Raw genomic sequence first — 18,538 nt, forward strand, 5'->3', positions numbered from 1 at the left:
CCACAGATCAGTGGGGGCCCCCGAAAAACCAACAACTGCTGTTTCTGTTTGATGATTTTGTGGATTTACCTCTAGTTCCCAGAGGCGTAGCCCTACTTTTTATGATGATGGCTTTTCACGACCAGGCCAAAATGTCCACTTAAATAGTTGGACAAGGAAGGTTTACCACAACAGTGTCCCTTTCAGTTGGTGTCCAGTGGATTCACCTGTACCAGCGTGACATTAGATAATGGCAATATTACTTTGGGCGCTGAGTTTGGAATGTTATTTATTGTTAATAAAGTACCCAAAGGAGGTGGGATGAAATCAACACAGAAGTGAGTGAGGTGCCGTAGTGACCGGCTCTGACCTGCGTCCCTCAGCCGTGCGGCTCCGCAGACATAGACTCTCAATTGTTTCAGATTTTCTTTATTTATACACTAAAGCTAAACTTATAATGATCATGCTATTTATTGATTGTGGCTTAAAAAGGGGTGAGATCAAGGTCCTTTAGAGGCATCCACCTCTGGCCCTTGTAGTACTAGGTATCCATTAACAGTACAATAACTTCTAAACATTCTCTAAAATATCCCTCAGTCACGGATAAAGAAAAATGAATGAAAGAGCATCACCAAAAATGATGAATTGCTTTAAAACCTTCTACCTTATGTATGATTGACAAGCTTACAGCATTCACTTGTATATTGAAAGCTTAATCTAGACAATGGGGCTGTCATCGCTGAAGTGTTTTTAGTGACGCTCACCAAAGCACCATGGAATTTGTTTTAATCGGGCTAAGCACTAAACTATCATGATGATAGCTGTATACACTAAGTCCACCCTAAAACAAAATTCTAAAAAGCGACAGTTTTGCGCCTAACTATCTTTGTGTTTCTTTCTTTTGTCACCCCAGGTCTCATACAGGAGAAAGACCCTACACATGTGTGCAGTGCAGTCGAGGTTTCGCCTCCTCTGGAGTCCTAAAAGCTCACATCAGGACCCACTCAGGCCTCAAGGCGTACAAGTGCCTGATGTGCGACACCACGTTCACCACGAGCGGCAGCTTGCGGCGCCACATGACCACCCACAGTGATCAGCGGCCTTACATGTGCCCCTATTGCCAGAAGACCTTCAAGTCATCACCTAACTGCAGGAAGCACATGAAGACGCACAGGTTAGGGATTCGCTGTGTGTTTGATTGAGTTCTTTGAATGCTTTTCCAAGTCGTTAAGGAACATAGTAGGATGATGTACTCGATTGCTGAGTGCAATGACACCAGAGGATGCCCCAAATGCACCCCATCTAACGCTGCACTAGCTGATCGCAGGTGTCCAATGGCTGTGCGTCAGGGTTGCATGACAATTTACCACGGCTTAATGACGCCAGTCATCACTCACTATACCAAACGGACATTTTTTATAGAGTATAGTTTTTAATATGGAGTCCAACAACTTTTCGGTTCCCCGAAGCAGGTTTGGCTAAATCACCATAGCAACACGTCGAAAAACATGAACCTGTGACGTTGACTTTTGTAAAAAGTTTATTCAATGTGAAATGCTCCCACACCTTGGATGACTTAACTTGAACAGGTGTCTTTGCCTGCGTCATGTGACTCACAACAACTGCCGGCGCTGCTGGCTGCTCTTTCCTCTACATCGGCTCGGCTCTTTTTTTAAACTTTTGCTCCTCGAGCATCTCCGCAACGAGCAAAGTAATTATCATGCGACACAACGAACAGATGATTGAATTAGTTGCCAACCCTTTTAATAATGGATGTTTATCGATTTCATCGATTTGTTGCAGCCCTAGAATATGCAGTAGGAAGGCTGAAACAAACCAATAGTTTTTTTTTTCCCTTTCTTTTCCGGCCAAACCAGGTATGAACTGGCCCAACAGCTTCAGCCCCAGTCAGCAGATGACCCCTTAGGAGGGGGCACAGTCGGCCATGATATGCAGGTAGAAATAGAGGGAGATTCCCTCCAGCCAACATCTGCTACCTCAGCAGAGCAGCAAAGCATGCTGGGACTGGGCCAGGCAGAGGGTGTGAATGGAAGTCAACAAGTGACACTGGAGGCCCCACTAACTGACCAACCGCTTGTGCAAGGAGACGGTAAGCAACTGCGAAAGGGCCAGATGATTCTTAAACAGGCCGAATGGGCACAAGGCCCAGCTCCCTGGTTCAGAGTACAAGAATTCATCGCTGATATTTCTTGTTGAAAAGTCAACCAAATATCTAAAAATAGAGGGGGGTTGCAAAATGACTGTGACTACAAAGAGACAGGTGCAATATTAAAATAATGACATATAGTAGGCAGCATCGGAGTTATCCCTCAAAGAATAAGAAGTATCCTGTTATGACGGAAATAAGTCTGAAAAAGTTTCAAGCACCAGTCGAAAATCCATCAAACTAATTTTATATAGTTACCATGGTTGAAATGCTCTTATTGTAAGTTGCTTTGGATAAAAGCGCTAAATGACATGTAATGTAATATAGTAGCTTCATGTTTTTCTCAAAAGCTCCATCTGCTGTTATTAGACCAAACCCTATTCTTTCCCCAAAATAATACCATTATTATGATTTGCTATGATGGTTATGATTAACCTGAACCAGATTCACGATACACTGTGGAACAGTTCAGAATGTTCCACTCTGTCCAACTTTGAGTATCAGACTAACCTGTTTTCTTGCTGTGCGTCTCTTTCTTTGTGTTGGCAGACTCGTATGTGACGACCCAACACTCCTTGCCTCAGAATATCACTCAGTTCGAGTCCACTACACTTCCCCAGCCTTCCTTTGACCAGCAAGCTCTAACTCAAAGTACGCACACACACGCACACTTGCTGTCTAACCAATTTCACTCATGCAGGCTGCCCTGTTCTGTCCTCCCACCAAATTGCACATTGATTGATACAGCGTGCAAAGGCTGGCATCAAGAAGTCACCACGGTGATGGAATCTTTCACTCGAGAGTATCATTAAAAAGAAATCATACATTAATAATAGAATTCATCTTTTTTTCCGATAGCTCCACTCAAAACACAGCAGCTGTCGCTTGTCGGCCTGACTTAATGCAATTCAAACAGATAATTTGTTTATAGAGCGATTCACAGATGGAACATCTCAATAGTTCCTTCCCTCTTCATTGCATTACTGTTAATCCGGTGGAGTGCACTCAAACACATGGCTACTAACGTATCCAAGTTAGTCAGCAGGCTCTGACCACATTACCCCGCAATTTGGCAATAGTAACTGTTGACAGCCTGGGTCCAGTGGAACAGCGTGCACTAGCGGGATAGTACACTTAGATCAAACATCTGTCAGGCAGATTCCTGTTCTAGTCCCCTTAAGAGGCCCTGCAATCTTTTAACACTTGAAATTTCATCATTCTTATTCTTTGAGGACCTTGAGTGTACTTACATTTTCAAGGGCACAAAGCACACGGGTTGATTTGATGTCAAAACGTATAACTAAGATCCCGAGCGTTTCATGTGGTTTCTATGGTTACCTTTGTTCTGAAACCGGTTGTAGTGTTTGACATTTTGAAAATACCGATAACAACCTTAATTAAGCGTAAAATATCGAAGCGCATCATTTCTAAGGATATTTTTAGAACTCTCAACAAACTCTCAATAGATGTTGCTATGGTAACGCCTCTAGATTAAATGTTTCTTTGTCACTTGGAGAAAAAAATGTAATAAGTTATTGAAAATAGGTATTGCGCCACAAATAACAAGAGAAACACCTAGGGCTCACAACAGACAACATTATGACCACCTACTATGAAATCAACATATTCAAAGAGAACGAAGCTGATTGTTCTCTGCTTCCTTCAGGCTTCACCATCACCGATTCCAGCTACGGTCAGTCCCATTTCTCCAGCGTCCAGCAGCTGCAGGATTCCAGCACCCTGGAGTCTCAGGCCTTGTCTTCCAGCTACCACCCCCCGAATCTGCTCCACGTTCCCAGCGAGGAGGTGGTGAGTCCCGGGCCTCCACATGCACCAATACACCTCCTAGTGCACTCATTTGAAATTCAATTCTCAGATCTGATTAAATTTGTTTCTGAATAATTCACCATTTGTTTTATTGTTTCTAGTATGAATCAACGCCTCTAATAACAATCGTGAGAAAGAACATTTATGAGAAGGACAAAAAAATGTTACTGAGAATTTTTCAAAACAAACATACATGTACAGTATCTGACTAAAACACAAGACTCTTGATGTCAATCAGTATTAACGTTTTTGTTCTTCTTTTTCTTTTATAATCCAGGCGAACAGGCTTCTTCAGCAGAGCAGTCAGGATGAGCTTGAGCTGACCACTCAGGACTACCAGAACGACAGCGAGGACAACAGCAAGAGAGCCTACAGGTTGACTTCTAAATGATTTATTTGTTGGGCAGCACGCACATTAGTGGAATTTGATCCCACCGAATTAGTCCATTTTCCATTAAAGGACAACCTTCGTCCATATCTGCCGCTGAAGTCTTGGCTCAATGATTTTATTTTTTATTGAAAAGTTGATCTTGGCCAATTCAAGCGTCCTCATGACTGGATGCTGCCACCAGAGCCAGATTTCACACCAGACATGGTGTTAAGGACTTAATGGAAAATACATGGTTTGGCATTCAGGCAACATTCAGGCAGTTCAATTTTGTCATATGAACTAGGAAATGTTTTTCAACCTGGTATTTTGAGAGCTAACTCAGGGTTATCCAGGAGTGTTATTCATTCCACCATTGCATCGCAGCTCTCTGGTCTGATGAGCTGTGGTTCTGACGGGATTAGGGTTTCTATTCGACAGGTGCTCATGCTGGTCTCCTCTTTGGTCAAGTAGGTGACTGAGAGAAAGGACAAACAACCCTTTTTGCCAGATGATTGCCATGTACTGGTCACACTCTGAACATGACATAAATACTAAGAGTTGGGCAGGAGGGTGTAACAACCTGTTGCTGACATTTTCATATTATTGTGATTATTTAAAACCAGACACTCTGATTCCTGAAACCAGTGTTTGTAATGGGTTGTGTTCTACAATAGCCAAACATCTTTTTTGTGGGGCTTGAAGCAGATTAATGATATAATGACCACTGTGCCTGGGGAAATAAAATGCATTGCTCACAGCATTCACAAATGTCCGCACTTAATAACTTGCCCCACCTTTATTATGAGCATCTTTCATCCTAAGATTCCCCCCCATGAAGCCATTGTATGCTCCACAGATTTTTTTCATCTTTTGGCTACTGAAAGATTTTACAGTTTTATGTAAGGCAGACACCAAGTCCATCCATGTTTTTTCTTTCATTCAAATTCATGAATGAGATTTGACTAGAAGTAAATTAATAAACTTAAGTCCTCTCCATCATACGTAGTTTTGATATTTCACCCTGAATATTTACCAACCAGACAAGGACTATTTTACTTTTTGGACACCTCTAAAGACTTTTAAACTTACCAATGTTGATTCTAAAAGTTTGACTCAAACAAGCAGCCATGTTGGTCCGGTTTGAAATCCAGGACCAAACAGCCTGTGAGTAAAAACATTTGTCCAATCAAGCTCCTGGTGCATAGTGACACGCCCTTTAAGCGTGTGGACGTAACCCCAGTGTACACCTTATCTTTTTCCATTGGAAACAATGTCCCCCATCAGCCCAATGTCTGACTATATAGACGAGTTGATTATCATCAAATCCTTCTGTAAATAATAGCAACAATGACTTTTTTACCTTTTTCAGGTGCAGTTGGTGTAATAAGGGCTTCAAAAAGTCAAGCCATCTGAAGCAGCATGTGCGCTCCCATACCGGGGAGAAACCGTACCGATGTCATCTCTGTGGACGAGCCTTTGTGTCAGCCGGAGTGCTCAAGTCCCACCTCAACACGCACACAGGTGAGCGGGGAAATCCCCAAATGTCTCCCTTAATTAATTTGATTTTTACAAACACCCAAGTCTATAAAGGTTATAGGCACTGTTAAGTATATCTCAACCCAATGTAAATAAATGTCAAAATGAAAGGGGCACACTGACTAACAATGCTAATGCCAAATGGAATTCACTGTATGCACTTTAAACAACTTAATGTAGATACAGACAGAAGCTTCATTGACATTAAGTGTTGCTGACTCTTAGCTATGAACACAAGGCGAATTAGCAGTATTAGAAAAACAATGGGGTTTCATAATTTGAGTTTTTAAGTAGTTCACAGATAATTATTTCTAGTAAAACCTTTAAATAGAACTCCCCGAAACATGCAGACACTGTGTGAAGCCCGGCCTCTCTTATCTCCCGCCGACAGGAGTGAAGCCGTTTAAGTGTAATGTTTGCGACGCCTCATTCACCACCAATGGCAGCCTGAACCGCCACATGATTATCCACATCAAGTCCTTCAAATGCTCCATGTGCGACGAGAGCTTCAGGTCCAGCCTGCTGTGTAAAAAGCATATGAAAAAGGAGCATTCTGTGGAGGATCAAAGTAAGGCCGCCTGGACAATTTTTGCATGTTTTGCACCGGACACTTTTTCCACACAGGGTAATTCAAGTTCTTTTGCATCGGCATAGTTAGGAAGGCTGTTTGAAAGCTTATCCACCTTTTTAGGAAGATGAAGAAGAACAGATTTAGAAAATAGGAGGAAGGGGACAATGCTACAGTCCATCAGCATACAAAATACAGAGTTGTATTCTCCAACACAGTAGTAAAAAAAACCAACCGATGTTTCAAGTAACGCGTGTGGGTGGAAATGATGTCCTGCTGTTAAAGTACAACCCAAAGGCCTGTAATGATCTTTCAGCTTTTACAGTTATAGGTCTGGATAGTCAAGACATTGAGGAAGAGGATGAAGAAGAAGAAGAAGAAGAGGATGAGGACGAGGAAGAGGACGAGGACGGGGAGCAAAAGTCAAAGAGGAGGAGCTTGGAGATCATCACTTTCACTGAGGAGCAGACGGCAGAGCTGGCGAAAGATCCCGGGGAGGAGGCCTCGGTGTCAGAGCGGATCCTCGCCCAGTCGGCGGCTGAGAGGGATCGAATCAGCGAGATCAAAGACAAGGCCGTCGAGCTGGAAACGGAACCCAAGTTCGCCAACTGCTGCGACTTCTGCCCCAAGAGCTTCAAGAAGCCCAGTGACCTCGTCCGGTAAATACAAGCTTCTTTGACTTTAATGAATACACAAGATGTGCTTTTTGTTTTATTACACATGGAGTCAAACTCCCCATGTGATTTGCACTGGCAGATATTGTGTCATACTTCCTAATTCAAGATGAAAAGTGGTAAATGATTATCTGTATAAATAATGAGGTAATATCCCAAAATTCAGAAAATATATTTGAAGTTGTTAGACCATAGTCTTTTTAAATAAACAAATTATAATTTAAGCAATATGTATTTATCAGATACGCAAGCTCATTACCGAGAACTGGCAAATGAGCTGTGTGCTCTTAACTAGTAAAAACCTGCACGCCTGTACATTATAGATTTCAATTCCATTATTTCCCCCTTGCAAACTGACTGAGTTAGCATTCATTTGCTGTCTTTTTTTTTTTTCCTCTCCTTGAAATCTCTCATCTGTCCTTGAGCTCTTTAAAAGCGCCTTTGACAATCTGCTTCTACGTCCAGGCACGTTCGGATCCATACAGGAGAAAGACCCTACAAGTGTGATGAATGTGGAAAGAGTTTCACTGTGAAATCGACCCTGGACTGCCACGTGAAGACGCATACAGGTAAGAGTTTCATCACCAGAGCTTGAATTGTGGTTGAACTTATTTTAATTTCCTACAAGGTTCCTAAACCGAATTTCTGCAACGTGGTGGTACTTCGAGGAGGGGAATCTAAAGAGGGTAGTTTTGGTGACACTCTCGCTTATATTTGTGCTATCAATATTTCACCAAGAAAGCAAACGTCGAACTATTTGTTTAACTGGAATTTATGTTCAACAACAGTTAAAATGTGCAAGCATGTTGCCATGGTTTCCAGCACAACTGCAATGAAACCTCGTTTAATACTGCGCAGAGAGAAACAGTGACGTTTAATTAAAGCCCCCTGACCTGTCGTTTAAATTTCAATGGTGGTTGATATCATTAACTATTTATTATAATCTATCACTCCTGACTGTGTCTTGGCAGGTCAGAAACTCTTCAGCTGTCACATGTGCAACACGTCCTTCTCTACAAAAGGCAGCTTAAAGGTGCACATGCGTCTCCACACCGGCTCCAAGCCCTTCAAATGTCCCTTTTGTGAGCTCCGCTTCAGAACTTCAGGCCATCGCAAAACCCACCTCCAGTGCCACTTCCGGCCAAGCCTGGAAAGCCGCAAGTCCAAGCGCTGTGTCTCGTCCGGCGGTCAAGGTCAGGACCCCGAGAACGGGCAGGTTGTGGGGCTGGGCGAGGGTCAGCAGCCAGCATCTTCAGAGGTTCTCCAGTCCGTGGGTCTGCTGCAGACGTCCAACTCTGACCCCAACATTTACCTCCCAGCCAACCAAGTGCTGACAGGGCAGTTTGACCAGAGTCTACTGCAACCGGGGCTGGTGGGACAAGCCATCCTGCCCGCCTCCATGTCAGGTAGGCACCAGTGAGGCGTCACACTTTACAAATGGAAGCTTGCAATTGGAGGAGCATTTACATATCAACTGCAACTGACTCAAAAGCGTCAGCAGGCAATATGCGGAGAGGATACAATTGCCCATGTAAGTAAAAGAGGTCCCAGTGTGGTGTTATGGATGACCCAACCACAGCATGATTCTTTTGAATTCAGCACTTATTTCTATCATAGCGTTGGGCGAATGTTTAATTCACCGCTGTCGTCACCGTCGTGGGTGTCAGTGAGATGCAACTGGGCACTAATTTCCAGTGAGGAGCCCTCAGTTGGTCAGTACTCAGTCGGCAATTGCTCCGGACCACATCAGTTACAACACAAGGCCCGATGTGGCAAGTTCTTGGAGGAGGAAGGTGCTTCATCAGCAGAAGCCACTCCCTGTACATCCTATCCTCTCAATCACAGGATTCTCTTTGATCATTGTCAACATGATACCCACACTTCTCTAAAGAGATGTTTCTGAATTGCTGAAGCAGATAAAACACCCAAGGTGTCACAAAAGGAGTATGATTATTGGCCTTTCACAGTTTTACTGTATTAAATGTTGATAAAATGGTTAGTCAGAACACTAGAGTTGACTTCCTATTCACAAATAACCCGTTTAATGCAATGTTTTTGCAACATTCAATGAAAAAGACTCAAGATCTGCTTTACACAAAATTGAAATACCAGTGAGCTTTCCGATATATAACAAACATTAATTGAATTTTCTATTGGACTGGGTTAGTGGTGCGATGTAAATGCTTAATAAGGGTATTAGGGAACAACTGTGATTTCTGAATTCACCTACTTTCTCCAAAACATTCATTTTGATTTAAGTGCAATGTGTTTACTGAAGGTTTGCAGCCATGAAATGACTTTCTCCACAGCTCGTGGAGCATAACGTTTTGGGCCAAAAAGCTTTTCCAGTCATTGCCTTCTTCTTTAAGCTTACTGCTCCAGATTTCAGCTTTCTCTCTTCCTCTCTTCGGCATTTTCGAGAGACGTGCATGTGCATGGTACACTGCAGGCAAACCACCCAAAAACTTTTCATCTTCTGGGGAAACAACTGAAGTCATGTCTTTTGTTAGCTCTCACTCTTTTGGTGGTACTTTGGTGGAGACATTAAATATCTCACTTCTAGGATATTCTTGCACCAGCAGAAGGCAGCAGTTTTTTCCACAGCTCACAGGCACTAGCTGTGCATATAATGGAGTGTATGCAATACCTTTACATCTGGCCTTCACAGATTATTGATTAATGTGCCTCCATGGGCGTCATCGCCCAATACCATTAAATTGGCTCCCTTTTTGTCTGTCGAAACCAACGTTTTCCGGCATCGCTCTTTGTTCATAACTTCTTTTACCTGTCGTAACCCTCCGACTCACTGCCGTGCTTTCATTATTCGGCTAATGAAACTATTAGTTATTATAGTTATAACCATGCATTTCCCCAACATGAACATTTGATTGAGTTGTGTCATTTAAATTTTGAAGCTGGGGCAAAATAACTGTAGTTTCTGGATGGGTAAACATTAGCACTTGTAGAGAGTGCTCATAGCACAATGTGAAATCTCTAATAATATCTCTGTGTGTGTGTGCTACAGCTGCAGGGGACCTGACTGTGTCTCTCCCAGATGGCCTGACCACACTAGATGGCATCCACCTGCAGCTGACACCTGCCAACCTGGTTTGCCCCAACGTTCAGATCTCTGGCATCGATACCAGCAACATCAACAACATCACATTACAGGTTACACACACTCACAACAACTAATTGTGTTATCAGCCATTCTGCGTGTCTTCACTGTGGCCCTTAAAGAGATAGTTCAGGGAGTTCTGAAGTTGGGTTGTATGAAGTACTCATTCATAGTCAGTGTATTGGCAAAACTAGATTTAGGGGTCCAGGCACGGAAGCAAAGCAATGTACTGCTGTGGATAAGGGGCGGCAGCCAAATGAACCGTGGCTAGAATAAATAACACGAAGGAAAAAAACATCCATGTTACATTTCCCCTCTGTACCTCAGACAGCCCTTTCTAAGGAGAACTGAAGCCGTTAGATTCATTGACACTCTGCAAAAACGTTTTCCTTGCAGAATATACAATTTGCAAAGTAAAATGACAATGTCAAAGGAGCCGTGTGTCTTTGAAGAGTGCGTAGATAGTGGCTTCAGGCGCCCGGTAGAATCTGTTTTGATGCTGCCTACGCCCACAGCGGTGCTCTTATTGTCTGTTTGTCCAAACTGTGGCACAAGCACCACCTTCGACCGAAGCCAATGCACCGTATCAGAAGTACCTCACAAAACCCCTCTTCTAAAAGTTAGGATTATTCCTTTTAGTTATTACAAAGTAAGGTTAATTAATTTGTGCCTCTTGTTTTGATCATGCATTGAGTTGTGAACTGTTGTTGCCTTTTATTTGTTTTTTACAACAAAATTGAGCTTGTGCTCTGTAGCGTCTTTTTTATTTTTAATGTAGGTAATCAAATATATTTAAGCATCACTTGGAAGAGCAGTTGTCATGTATTAATTTCCTAAGTTTCAGGAAGTTTGAGACGAAGCACCATCTTTGACCAAAAGTAGGTTTTAAATAGGAATCATGGTAGTTTGCTGCATTGCATCCCATGGGTGAATGAGTCAATAATCCTCATTTACAGACACACAAATATGGACTCTTAATCAGTTTATAATCAATTCTGTGAATTCAATTGACTTAATGTTACAGTCTTTAATTAATCAAATGCTAATTATGTGCCTTTAAGTCAGTAAAAATGCTTTAATAACCTAAAGACCGTGGGCTATTTTACAAATAACATCACAGAGCTGTACATGTTGCCCCTTTCTTCTTTTTCATAATTTAATTGAGCAGAAGACAATTTAAATGGTAAATAAAATCCCTCCTGGGTTTAATGTCAATTTGTCTGAATCATTCCATTCAATTAGACAGATTAATTGGTGCAACATTTCTCTTGGATGGGTTTGATGTATCATCTTTATTTTAGGCACAGGAGTTCATAACCACACCCTTGTACAGTGGATTTATACAACCATTTTAAAACATTCCCTAATTAGGAATTCTTCTTTTTGAAGATTTTTGGGGATGAAAGTTAGTTTGTTTTGTATGTTTTTGCTGAATTCAAAGCACCACTGATGTGATAAGGAGGACAACTACTACAAATGAGTTGCTTTTTTTGCTGCAGCTGCATTGCCATAGTTGCAGTGTAATTATGCTCTTGAATTCTTCCGGGGCATTTGGCATTAGCTGTACATTGGAAGATTCAATGTTTTTACCATAATATCTCTAGTGAGCGTATATGCACTGAACCAAATGAGCAGTCTAGTAGAGAAGAAATCCCACACAAGCACCAGAACAAGATAAAAAAAACTGCTGTAGCCCATGACTACTTTTAATTCAGTCAGCTTATTCATTTTAATAAACATTTTTTTAAAGCAATTTCTACCAGCCTCTCTCTCTTTTTCCTCCCCATCATCACCTTTCCTCCTCGTCTGACCTAGTGCTTTTTTCCCCCCCAGATTGACCATGCCCTCCTCCAGCAGACCTTACAACAAGGAGGTCTCCTCTCGCAACCCCTGAGCATTGACACTGGCCTCGTCTCCCATTCGGGCAACCAGCTCATGTCCGCCACCGACCCCTCGATTTCTGCCAATGTTGTTATCCACCCACTCACCAGCCTGGCCCTGCAGCCCTCCTCCATCACACCCACTCAGGTCACAATGGCCAGCCTCTCTGAACAGGATGCTACGGGTACGTGTGGCGGCTCCGGCAGGGCGAAGGGAGCAAAACACTCACCGTCATGAGCCGCATTACTGATCTATGCTTTCCTGTCGATGCCCGCAGGTTCCCAGGACCTAAGCCACGTCATGGGCAGCTCTGGACTGGTGGCTGGAGGCCCGAGTGGACAGGAAATCACATTGACCATCAACAATTCCAGCCTGAGTCAGGCCCTGGCCCAGGTTCATGCTCAGGCCTCAGCTTCTGGTTCCAGCGCTGCAGCAGGAAACCCTCAGGAGATCACTCTCACCATATCAGGTAACAACAGAACAAATAAAAATAAAAGAAGTGCAGCAACTAACAATAACAAAACAGCAGATAAAATTAAATCCCCTGTAACACTGTATTGATTTCCTCTCTGAGGAGGGCATGTTTGCGAGCAGAGAAGAAAGATGCATTAATAAATCAAAGCACGTAGATTTATTTTGATGCCATTTCTCCAATCAACATTAAAAGACATTTTGAGTTGTATTACCTCTTCGGAAACCAATTTCTCTCCCACACATCATCACCAACTAAAAGGCAGCTGGTCCTAAATCAGCTGCGGATCAATCTTCTATCCGGTGTGGAAGTGTGAGCCTCGCTTGAAGAGGCATGATGACATTCATTGGAGATTACTTCCCACAGGTTATTGATCAGTTGCTCTTTAACAATAGGCAGTGGCAGAAAAGTGAACATGATCACAGTACATGGATTCCAAGATGTTTTTTCTGCCATTAACAGTCTCGCCCAATTTAGATTTTATGTCTCACCATCCATGGAGAAAAACAGAACAAAAGCGTACCAAAATATTCCACTTCCTATCCTTCCTTGGAATAAGAAAACGCACAAAAGGGATTCAAATTTGAAAGTGTGGAAAACCAATGCATGTGAATTGCTTGTGTACTATAAGAAGATTTTCTGTGCATACTTTGCAGGTCAGGATCTGCTCCCCCATCATAGCCACCCTAATGGGGCGGAGATGACTGGCAGCATCAGGCTGGCATCACCACTCAATAACCAGTCCACCAGTGCAACCCTGACCATCAGCAATGATCATCTCCTCCCTCAGGGCCCCGCCAACACTGGAATGGCAGGTTAGGGCTTTTATGGCAGTATTTGTTTTGTATCTAGATAACCGCAAGTTCATCATCGCTCTGAAACCTTACACAGAGTCCTCGAAATATGTTCAAGGCCTGAAGTAGCTGTTGTGTTTGCAGACTTTTTATCAAAGGTTTACGCAGTGACTTTTCAGTAAGCAATAAAAGCCCTTCACTCCCTTATTTATTGAAATATGTTTATTTTTCAGATAAAAAACGTCGCGTTTCCTCCTTGAGAACTAAAGACTGCATCTCCCTTTTGAAAAAAATTTGCTTTTGAGAGGCCACCCAGACATTCATGGTCACAAAGTGACCTCCCCATCAGTCAACTTTGTTCCACACCACTTCAGTTTTCTAAATTCACACAAAAGCTGGATCTTTGCCCTGCGCCGAGCCGTCGTTAGTGACCTGCGCCACTCACTCGCGACACCACTTGACTCAGGGACACCACTTTAAGCCAATAGCATGGCTACAAAATTGGAGATATCCAGCTGGCTCACTTTAGCACAACTTATTAAATTGTCATTCATTTAATGGAAGGACGATTCACACCAAGTGAGGTATTTCTATCTTAAAGGAATTAGAAATCGCCTGTTGGTTTACATCACAAACATGTTGGTCAAATCTTGCTTCTCGTTCTTCTGGTTTTGTATCCTCATGGTTGAAATGCACTTATTGGAAGTCACTTTGGATTAAAGCGTCAGCTAAATCACATGTAATGAATGAACACACTCTCTATAGATGTATCTCTATAGAAAGCCGTCAGATATGCCCGGTGAAGAGTAAAGATGAATAAAACCGCAGCAATGTGGAGCTACTTCAAATGCAAAGGGTTAACATTACAAGGGAAAGAGTGTTTGTAGTTCATATTGGGAACATGAAAGTCACCACGTGAGAGAAATTTAAGCTGGACTTCCTTTAGTGGAAGGAAGTGGAACGTTCACTTTGCCTCGATCTGCTTACCTCCTCCAATTATCACAACCTGCATTTCTAAATGATGATTTTTGTTGTGGGAGCGTGGAAATGCAGTGTTTCCCCTACCAAGTGGACAATTCACCTTAAGCGAATGCACATTTACGGTAGAAGGCATTAGTCAAGAGTAGGTATAACTGGGCCAGACATGTTTATGTGAAATACTATCACGTAATAATTGGACAGCGTGATGAGAAAGTAAAAGGCTTGTGCCCTGTGAAGCGGACGGGTACGACTTGTTTTGTCAGATGGCTCGCTGTTTACTGGTTCGCTTGTCACTTGGAGGCTTAATCAAATTTCCAGTCTCTCATCCCTCTCTTCATTAGCCTTCCTTCTCAACTCAAGTGGAAAACATTTCCACCGCTTCACAGAGACCCAGAGCATCTCTGCTTGTGTTGATTAGACTGAAGCATTCCACACACTTTGTATGTTAATACGGTTCAACCTGTACCTCGACTGATAAACTGTACGGGGTCATAGCGTCCTTTATATTATAATAAAATATCGTCTGGTGTTCCTCACTGGTAATATAATGGAGTTTCATCCCTGACTAAAGCTAATGAAAATGTTGTTATTTTTATTCATGGAGCAAAACACCAAAAGGGCTTTGGCAGCCAGATGGTATCAGTCACTTCCTTAAATATCGCTATTCAACATCGCTGTCTTAATTGTGGAAGAAAGAAAATTTGGTCTAACTGTTGTGGAATATTTAAAAAGAACCAGGCGCCGAGCCCTAACCACTAGATCACATGGGAGATGGCAGATTTGCGAACCCAGTGAGAAATGAACCCAGGTTGGTTGGGGTAACAGCGTTTGTGAGAGAGCACGTTGACTGCCCTCCTTTCTTCGTACACAGCTGCAAATGGAAATCATCCTGCTTTTCACACATTACTTCAATACAGACAATTATCACTCTAAGCATAAGACTATGTTATGACATATTTTACCATTACACAACAAACTGGACCACAGACGAACCACCCTTGCTTCTAATTGTTCAGAAAGCCTGAAATGCTTTGATGAAGCAATCAATCAATCAATATATGGTCAATAGTGACGTGATATCCGATGCATAACCTTCTACCTAACTGTGCCTGATCAATTCATTACTCTCTGCAATATTCCAAACCGATCGACTGTTAGAAACGCAGCTGCTTCACAGATGGAAACAACAGTGTGTGTTTTGCCAGTTGGATGCTTTTTAATGTGAAGCATTAAGCGACAGAAATGGTTCATTTCAATCCCTCCTGCGCAGGTAGACAATGACAATGCTATTACAGACACAAACTGTGCTAGTGATAGTTCCCTTTTGAGTCCATTCTGCTGCATTTACCAGGGAAGGGACTGTGGCTTATAGAACTCTTAATCTCCCCTGCCAGTGTCCAGCCTGCCTCCCAGCACCACCCTATCACTTCCCGCGGTGTCCCAGAGCCTCGTGATGTCACCAGGAGGGGTTGCCAGCGACGACACCGTTACACTCACACTGGCGGATGCCCAGGGGATTCTGGATGGCGTCACTCTGAACCTCAATGCGCAGGTATAAATTGACAACAACGCACACAAGGACTCATTTAGAGGCCATCTGTTGCCACGATTTGTAATCGTGACGGATTAAACAGCGGGATTTGAAATGTTTTTGTAAACTGAAAAATTGGTGACGTCAGTAAGCATGTGTGATGATCAAACGTGACATTGTGAAGCTGCTCAGCGGCCTTACCAGAGCATCTTTTGATCTTTAGGGTCAGACATTTCCTTCAGTGCTCAGTGACACAGGACAGTCTAACGGCTCAGGCCAGCAGGTCATACTGGTCAGCCACCACTCGCAATCCACTAATGCAGCATCTGACAATGGATACAATGTGAGTGTGTGTGTGTGTGGTTCTACAGTGATGAATGGGTGCTTAAAATGGCATCATGATAATCCACTGTGATGGATTACCTGTCAAGCAAATTAGTGTGTACCCGTTGATTTTCATCATAAGCATGAATTATAATCATGGGCTGGATGCAAGATGTGAAAACACATTTGTCAATCTCAGACTGGATTGTAATGGAAATATGCACCTTGGGCATAAAACTTTCGAGCAGTAGTGAGATTAAACTAGGTTTATGAAACATTTTGTTATTTTAGTTGGCAAACAATTCTTTTGTCAATGCTTGTGTTTTCGGGAGTAATGGTAGACACGTCTCTCCCTCATCTTTTGTGTGTTAGATTACCGACGATGGCCACAAGGGTGGGAAGGATGGCCAGACGGAGGCTGACCATCGGAACCAGTGTTACTACTGTAACCAGGTGTTCCAGAATGCCAACACTCTGCGGCGCCACTGTAGACAAGCCCACGGCAAGGACCGCTGTCACGTCTGCAGTCTCTGTAACAAGGCCTTTAAGCGAGCGACACACCTGAAGGTAAGAACCTACGTCCACTGGGGGGGAGAAACCACTCGAAGTGGGGCTTGGTGACATCCATAGGTGCGGTTTTGGGGAACTACAGGGACTTAACGCAGTCAAAACGCAAAAAGGCTCTCGCTGGAGCCAGTTTACCGTAGAAGAATGTCAGTGCGACATGGTGGACTCGATGAAGAGGATCCTCTCCCTATGCAGATGTAAACGGGTTATTCTAAGCAAAGATTGACAGTCAGCGGTGATTATACACTAATAAAAATTGTATTTTCACATGTCATGCACCAACCGCCAATTCCTGATTGTTAGCATCTTTGTCTAGCTAAAATAAGCTTAATCAAGTAGCATTTTTGAATAGACTACAAAACCGTGTGAATTATAAATTTATTAAATTATTTTAATATTATAAGTGACTACCCTGACATCAATGTGATGGCAGTGCATAAAGCGGAGACGGACTGGGAAATGGAGAACGTTTTCTTTTTGATTGTAAGTGGTTGAAAGGGTTTTTTTGGGAGTTTTTCCCAAATAACCCGAGGCCCTTCTATTAAACACTGCATCCGTAATGAGCCAAAAAGTCCCCTGAACCGGTGTACACAAACCCAAATTCTGCAAACCACTGCAGGCCCTAATGAGATGTGTAATGCTTCATCAATGCCTTCGAGACGTTGTGTCTGGCTCAATAGATATAAACAGCTTCAGGGTAAGATCGGACTCAACATGAAAAATGGTGCTTCAGGGAGAGAGGTTTTGGCAAATGGCATCAAAAACATGTTTTGTTTGAGAGTTGTCGATATTTGGGAGACGCAGCCCAGCAACGTTTTTTTTACAGAAAGAATGTATATATTTACAGCGCAGGCTGCGACCTGCTGCTCTTAGTATGAATGTTCCTATCAACCATCTTAGTTCACTATCATGCATGACATTAAAAAGCACAGCATTGGGCTGGTCCAGCAAATCATTTTAGTTTCAGCTTGAAAAATGACACAAACATTTTCCAAATATTTGCAGATTAATTTCCTGTCAATCATGTCAACAATCATTTTTGGTTTTACACTCACCTCATGAGCCATCCGCTCAGCACATCATTGAACCAGCTTTAATCCAGGAAACGAATAAGAAAAAGGAAAGTGAAAAAAGGCTCGAGACCCTCCTGAAACTGAAGCATCATCGGAGTTCTCCTTACACGTTGGATCATTTTGATTCGTCTGCAGGAACACGAAAGAGTGCACCAGCCGGGCCCGTCGCCCAGCTCCCAGAAACCCAGAGTCTTCAACTGCTCCTCCTGCGTGAAGGCCTTCGCCAAGCGCAGCCAGCTGGAGAGACACAACCGGACGCACACAGGTCAGAGGGTTATTGCCGTCACAGTTGAAATGTCGTGGTTGAAATTCAAATGCACTTTGACCTTTTTATAATGATAATAATGACAATAGCAACATCAACAAAAACATATCACACTCCCACAGTTTCATTGGTAATTTAACATTTAATTAATGATTCACTTTTCATGACAATGGTATAAAAAAAGTAGCCAACCTAGAAGTTGTCCAATCTAGAACGAGGGAGGCTGAGACTCCTTTCGTCCCTTTTTGGCTGGCCAAAAAAACCCAAAAAGGCAGGTGACAAATGTAGCAGCCTTCTGTGCAGGCCGTGACTCTTCTCTCTCGGAGGGAGCAGCCATTAGTTCAGAGTGCTGTGCTCTTATGTGGCTTCGGCTCTCTGCGTTGCCAGTGCTCAGACAGTGGGCTCCATCTG

At 42.9% G+C, this 18,538-nt stretch overlaps 1 protein-coding gene across 4 annotated transcripts in view; it reads left to right on the forward strand.

Moving 5' to 3' along the window:
• The window catches only part of LOC119197584 (zinc finger protein 236-like), a 35,720-nt gene that overhangs the window by 14,226 nt on the left and 2,956 nt on the right, over nucleotides 1-18,538 (forward strand). The window contains exons 13-30 of one of the 4 annotated variants that reach the window (XM_037454025.2): nucleotides 893-1,153; nucleotides 1,857-2,089; nucleotides 2,696-2,797; nucleotides 3,813-3,955; nucleotides 4,251-4,348; nucleotides 5,713-5,864; nucleotides 6,271-6,447; nucleotides 6,764-7,106; nucleotides 7,587-7,690; nucleotides 8,093-8,527; nucleotides 10,147-10,292; nucleotides 12,073-12,304; nucleotides 12,398-12,589; nucleotides 13,249-13,407; nucleotides 15,762-15,919; nucleotides 16,122-16,241; nucleotides 16,595-16,789; nucleotides 17,998-18,127. In XM_037454025.2, coding sequence (XP_037309922.2) covers nucleotides 893-1,153; nucleotides 1,857-2,089; nucleotides 2,696-2,797; nucleotides 3,813-3,955; nucleotides 4,251-4,348; nucleotides 5,713-5,864; nucleotides 6,271-6,447; nucleotides 6,764-7,106; nucleotides 7,587-7,690; nucleotides 8,093-8,527; nucleotides 10,147-10,292; nucleotides 12,073-12,304; nucleotides 12,398-12,589; nucleotides 13,249-13,407; nucleotides 15,762-15,919; nucleotides 16,122-16,241; nucleotides 16,595-16,789; nucleotides 17,998-18,127 — 3,380 coding nt within the window. The remainder of the gene's footprint in view (nucleotides 1-892; nucleotides 1,154-1,856; nucleotides 2,090-2,695; nucleotides 2,798-3,812; nucleotides 3,956-4,250; nucleotides 4,349-5,712; nucleotides 5,865-6,270; nucleotides 6,448-6,763; nucleotides 7,107-7,586; nucleotides 7,691-8,092; nucleotides 8,528-10,146; nucleotides 10,293-12,072; nucleotides 12,305-12,397; nucleotides 12,590-13,248; nucleotides 13,408-15,761; nucleotides 15,920-16,121; nucleotides 16,242-16,594; nucleotides 16,790-17,997; nucleotides 18,128-18,538) is intronic. The other 3 variants (XM_037454026.2, XM_062565454.1, XM_062565455.1) reach the window with 3 other exon arrangements.

The sequence above is a fragment of the Pungitius pungitius genome, chromosome 11 (genome assembly GCF_949316345.1).
Source record: "Pungitius pungitius chromosome 11, fPunPun2.1, whole genome shotgun sequence".
Lineage (NCBI taxonomy): Eukaryota > Metazoa > Chordata > Actinopteri > Perciformes > Gasterosteidae > Pungitius > Pungitius pungitius.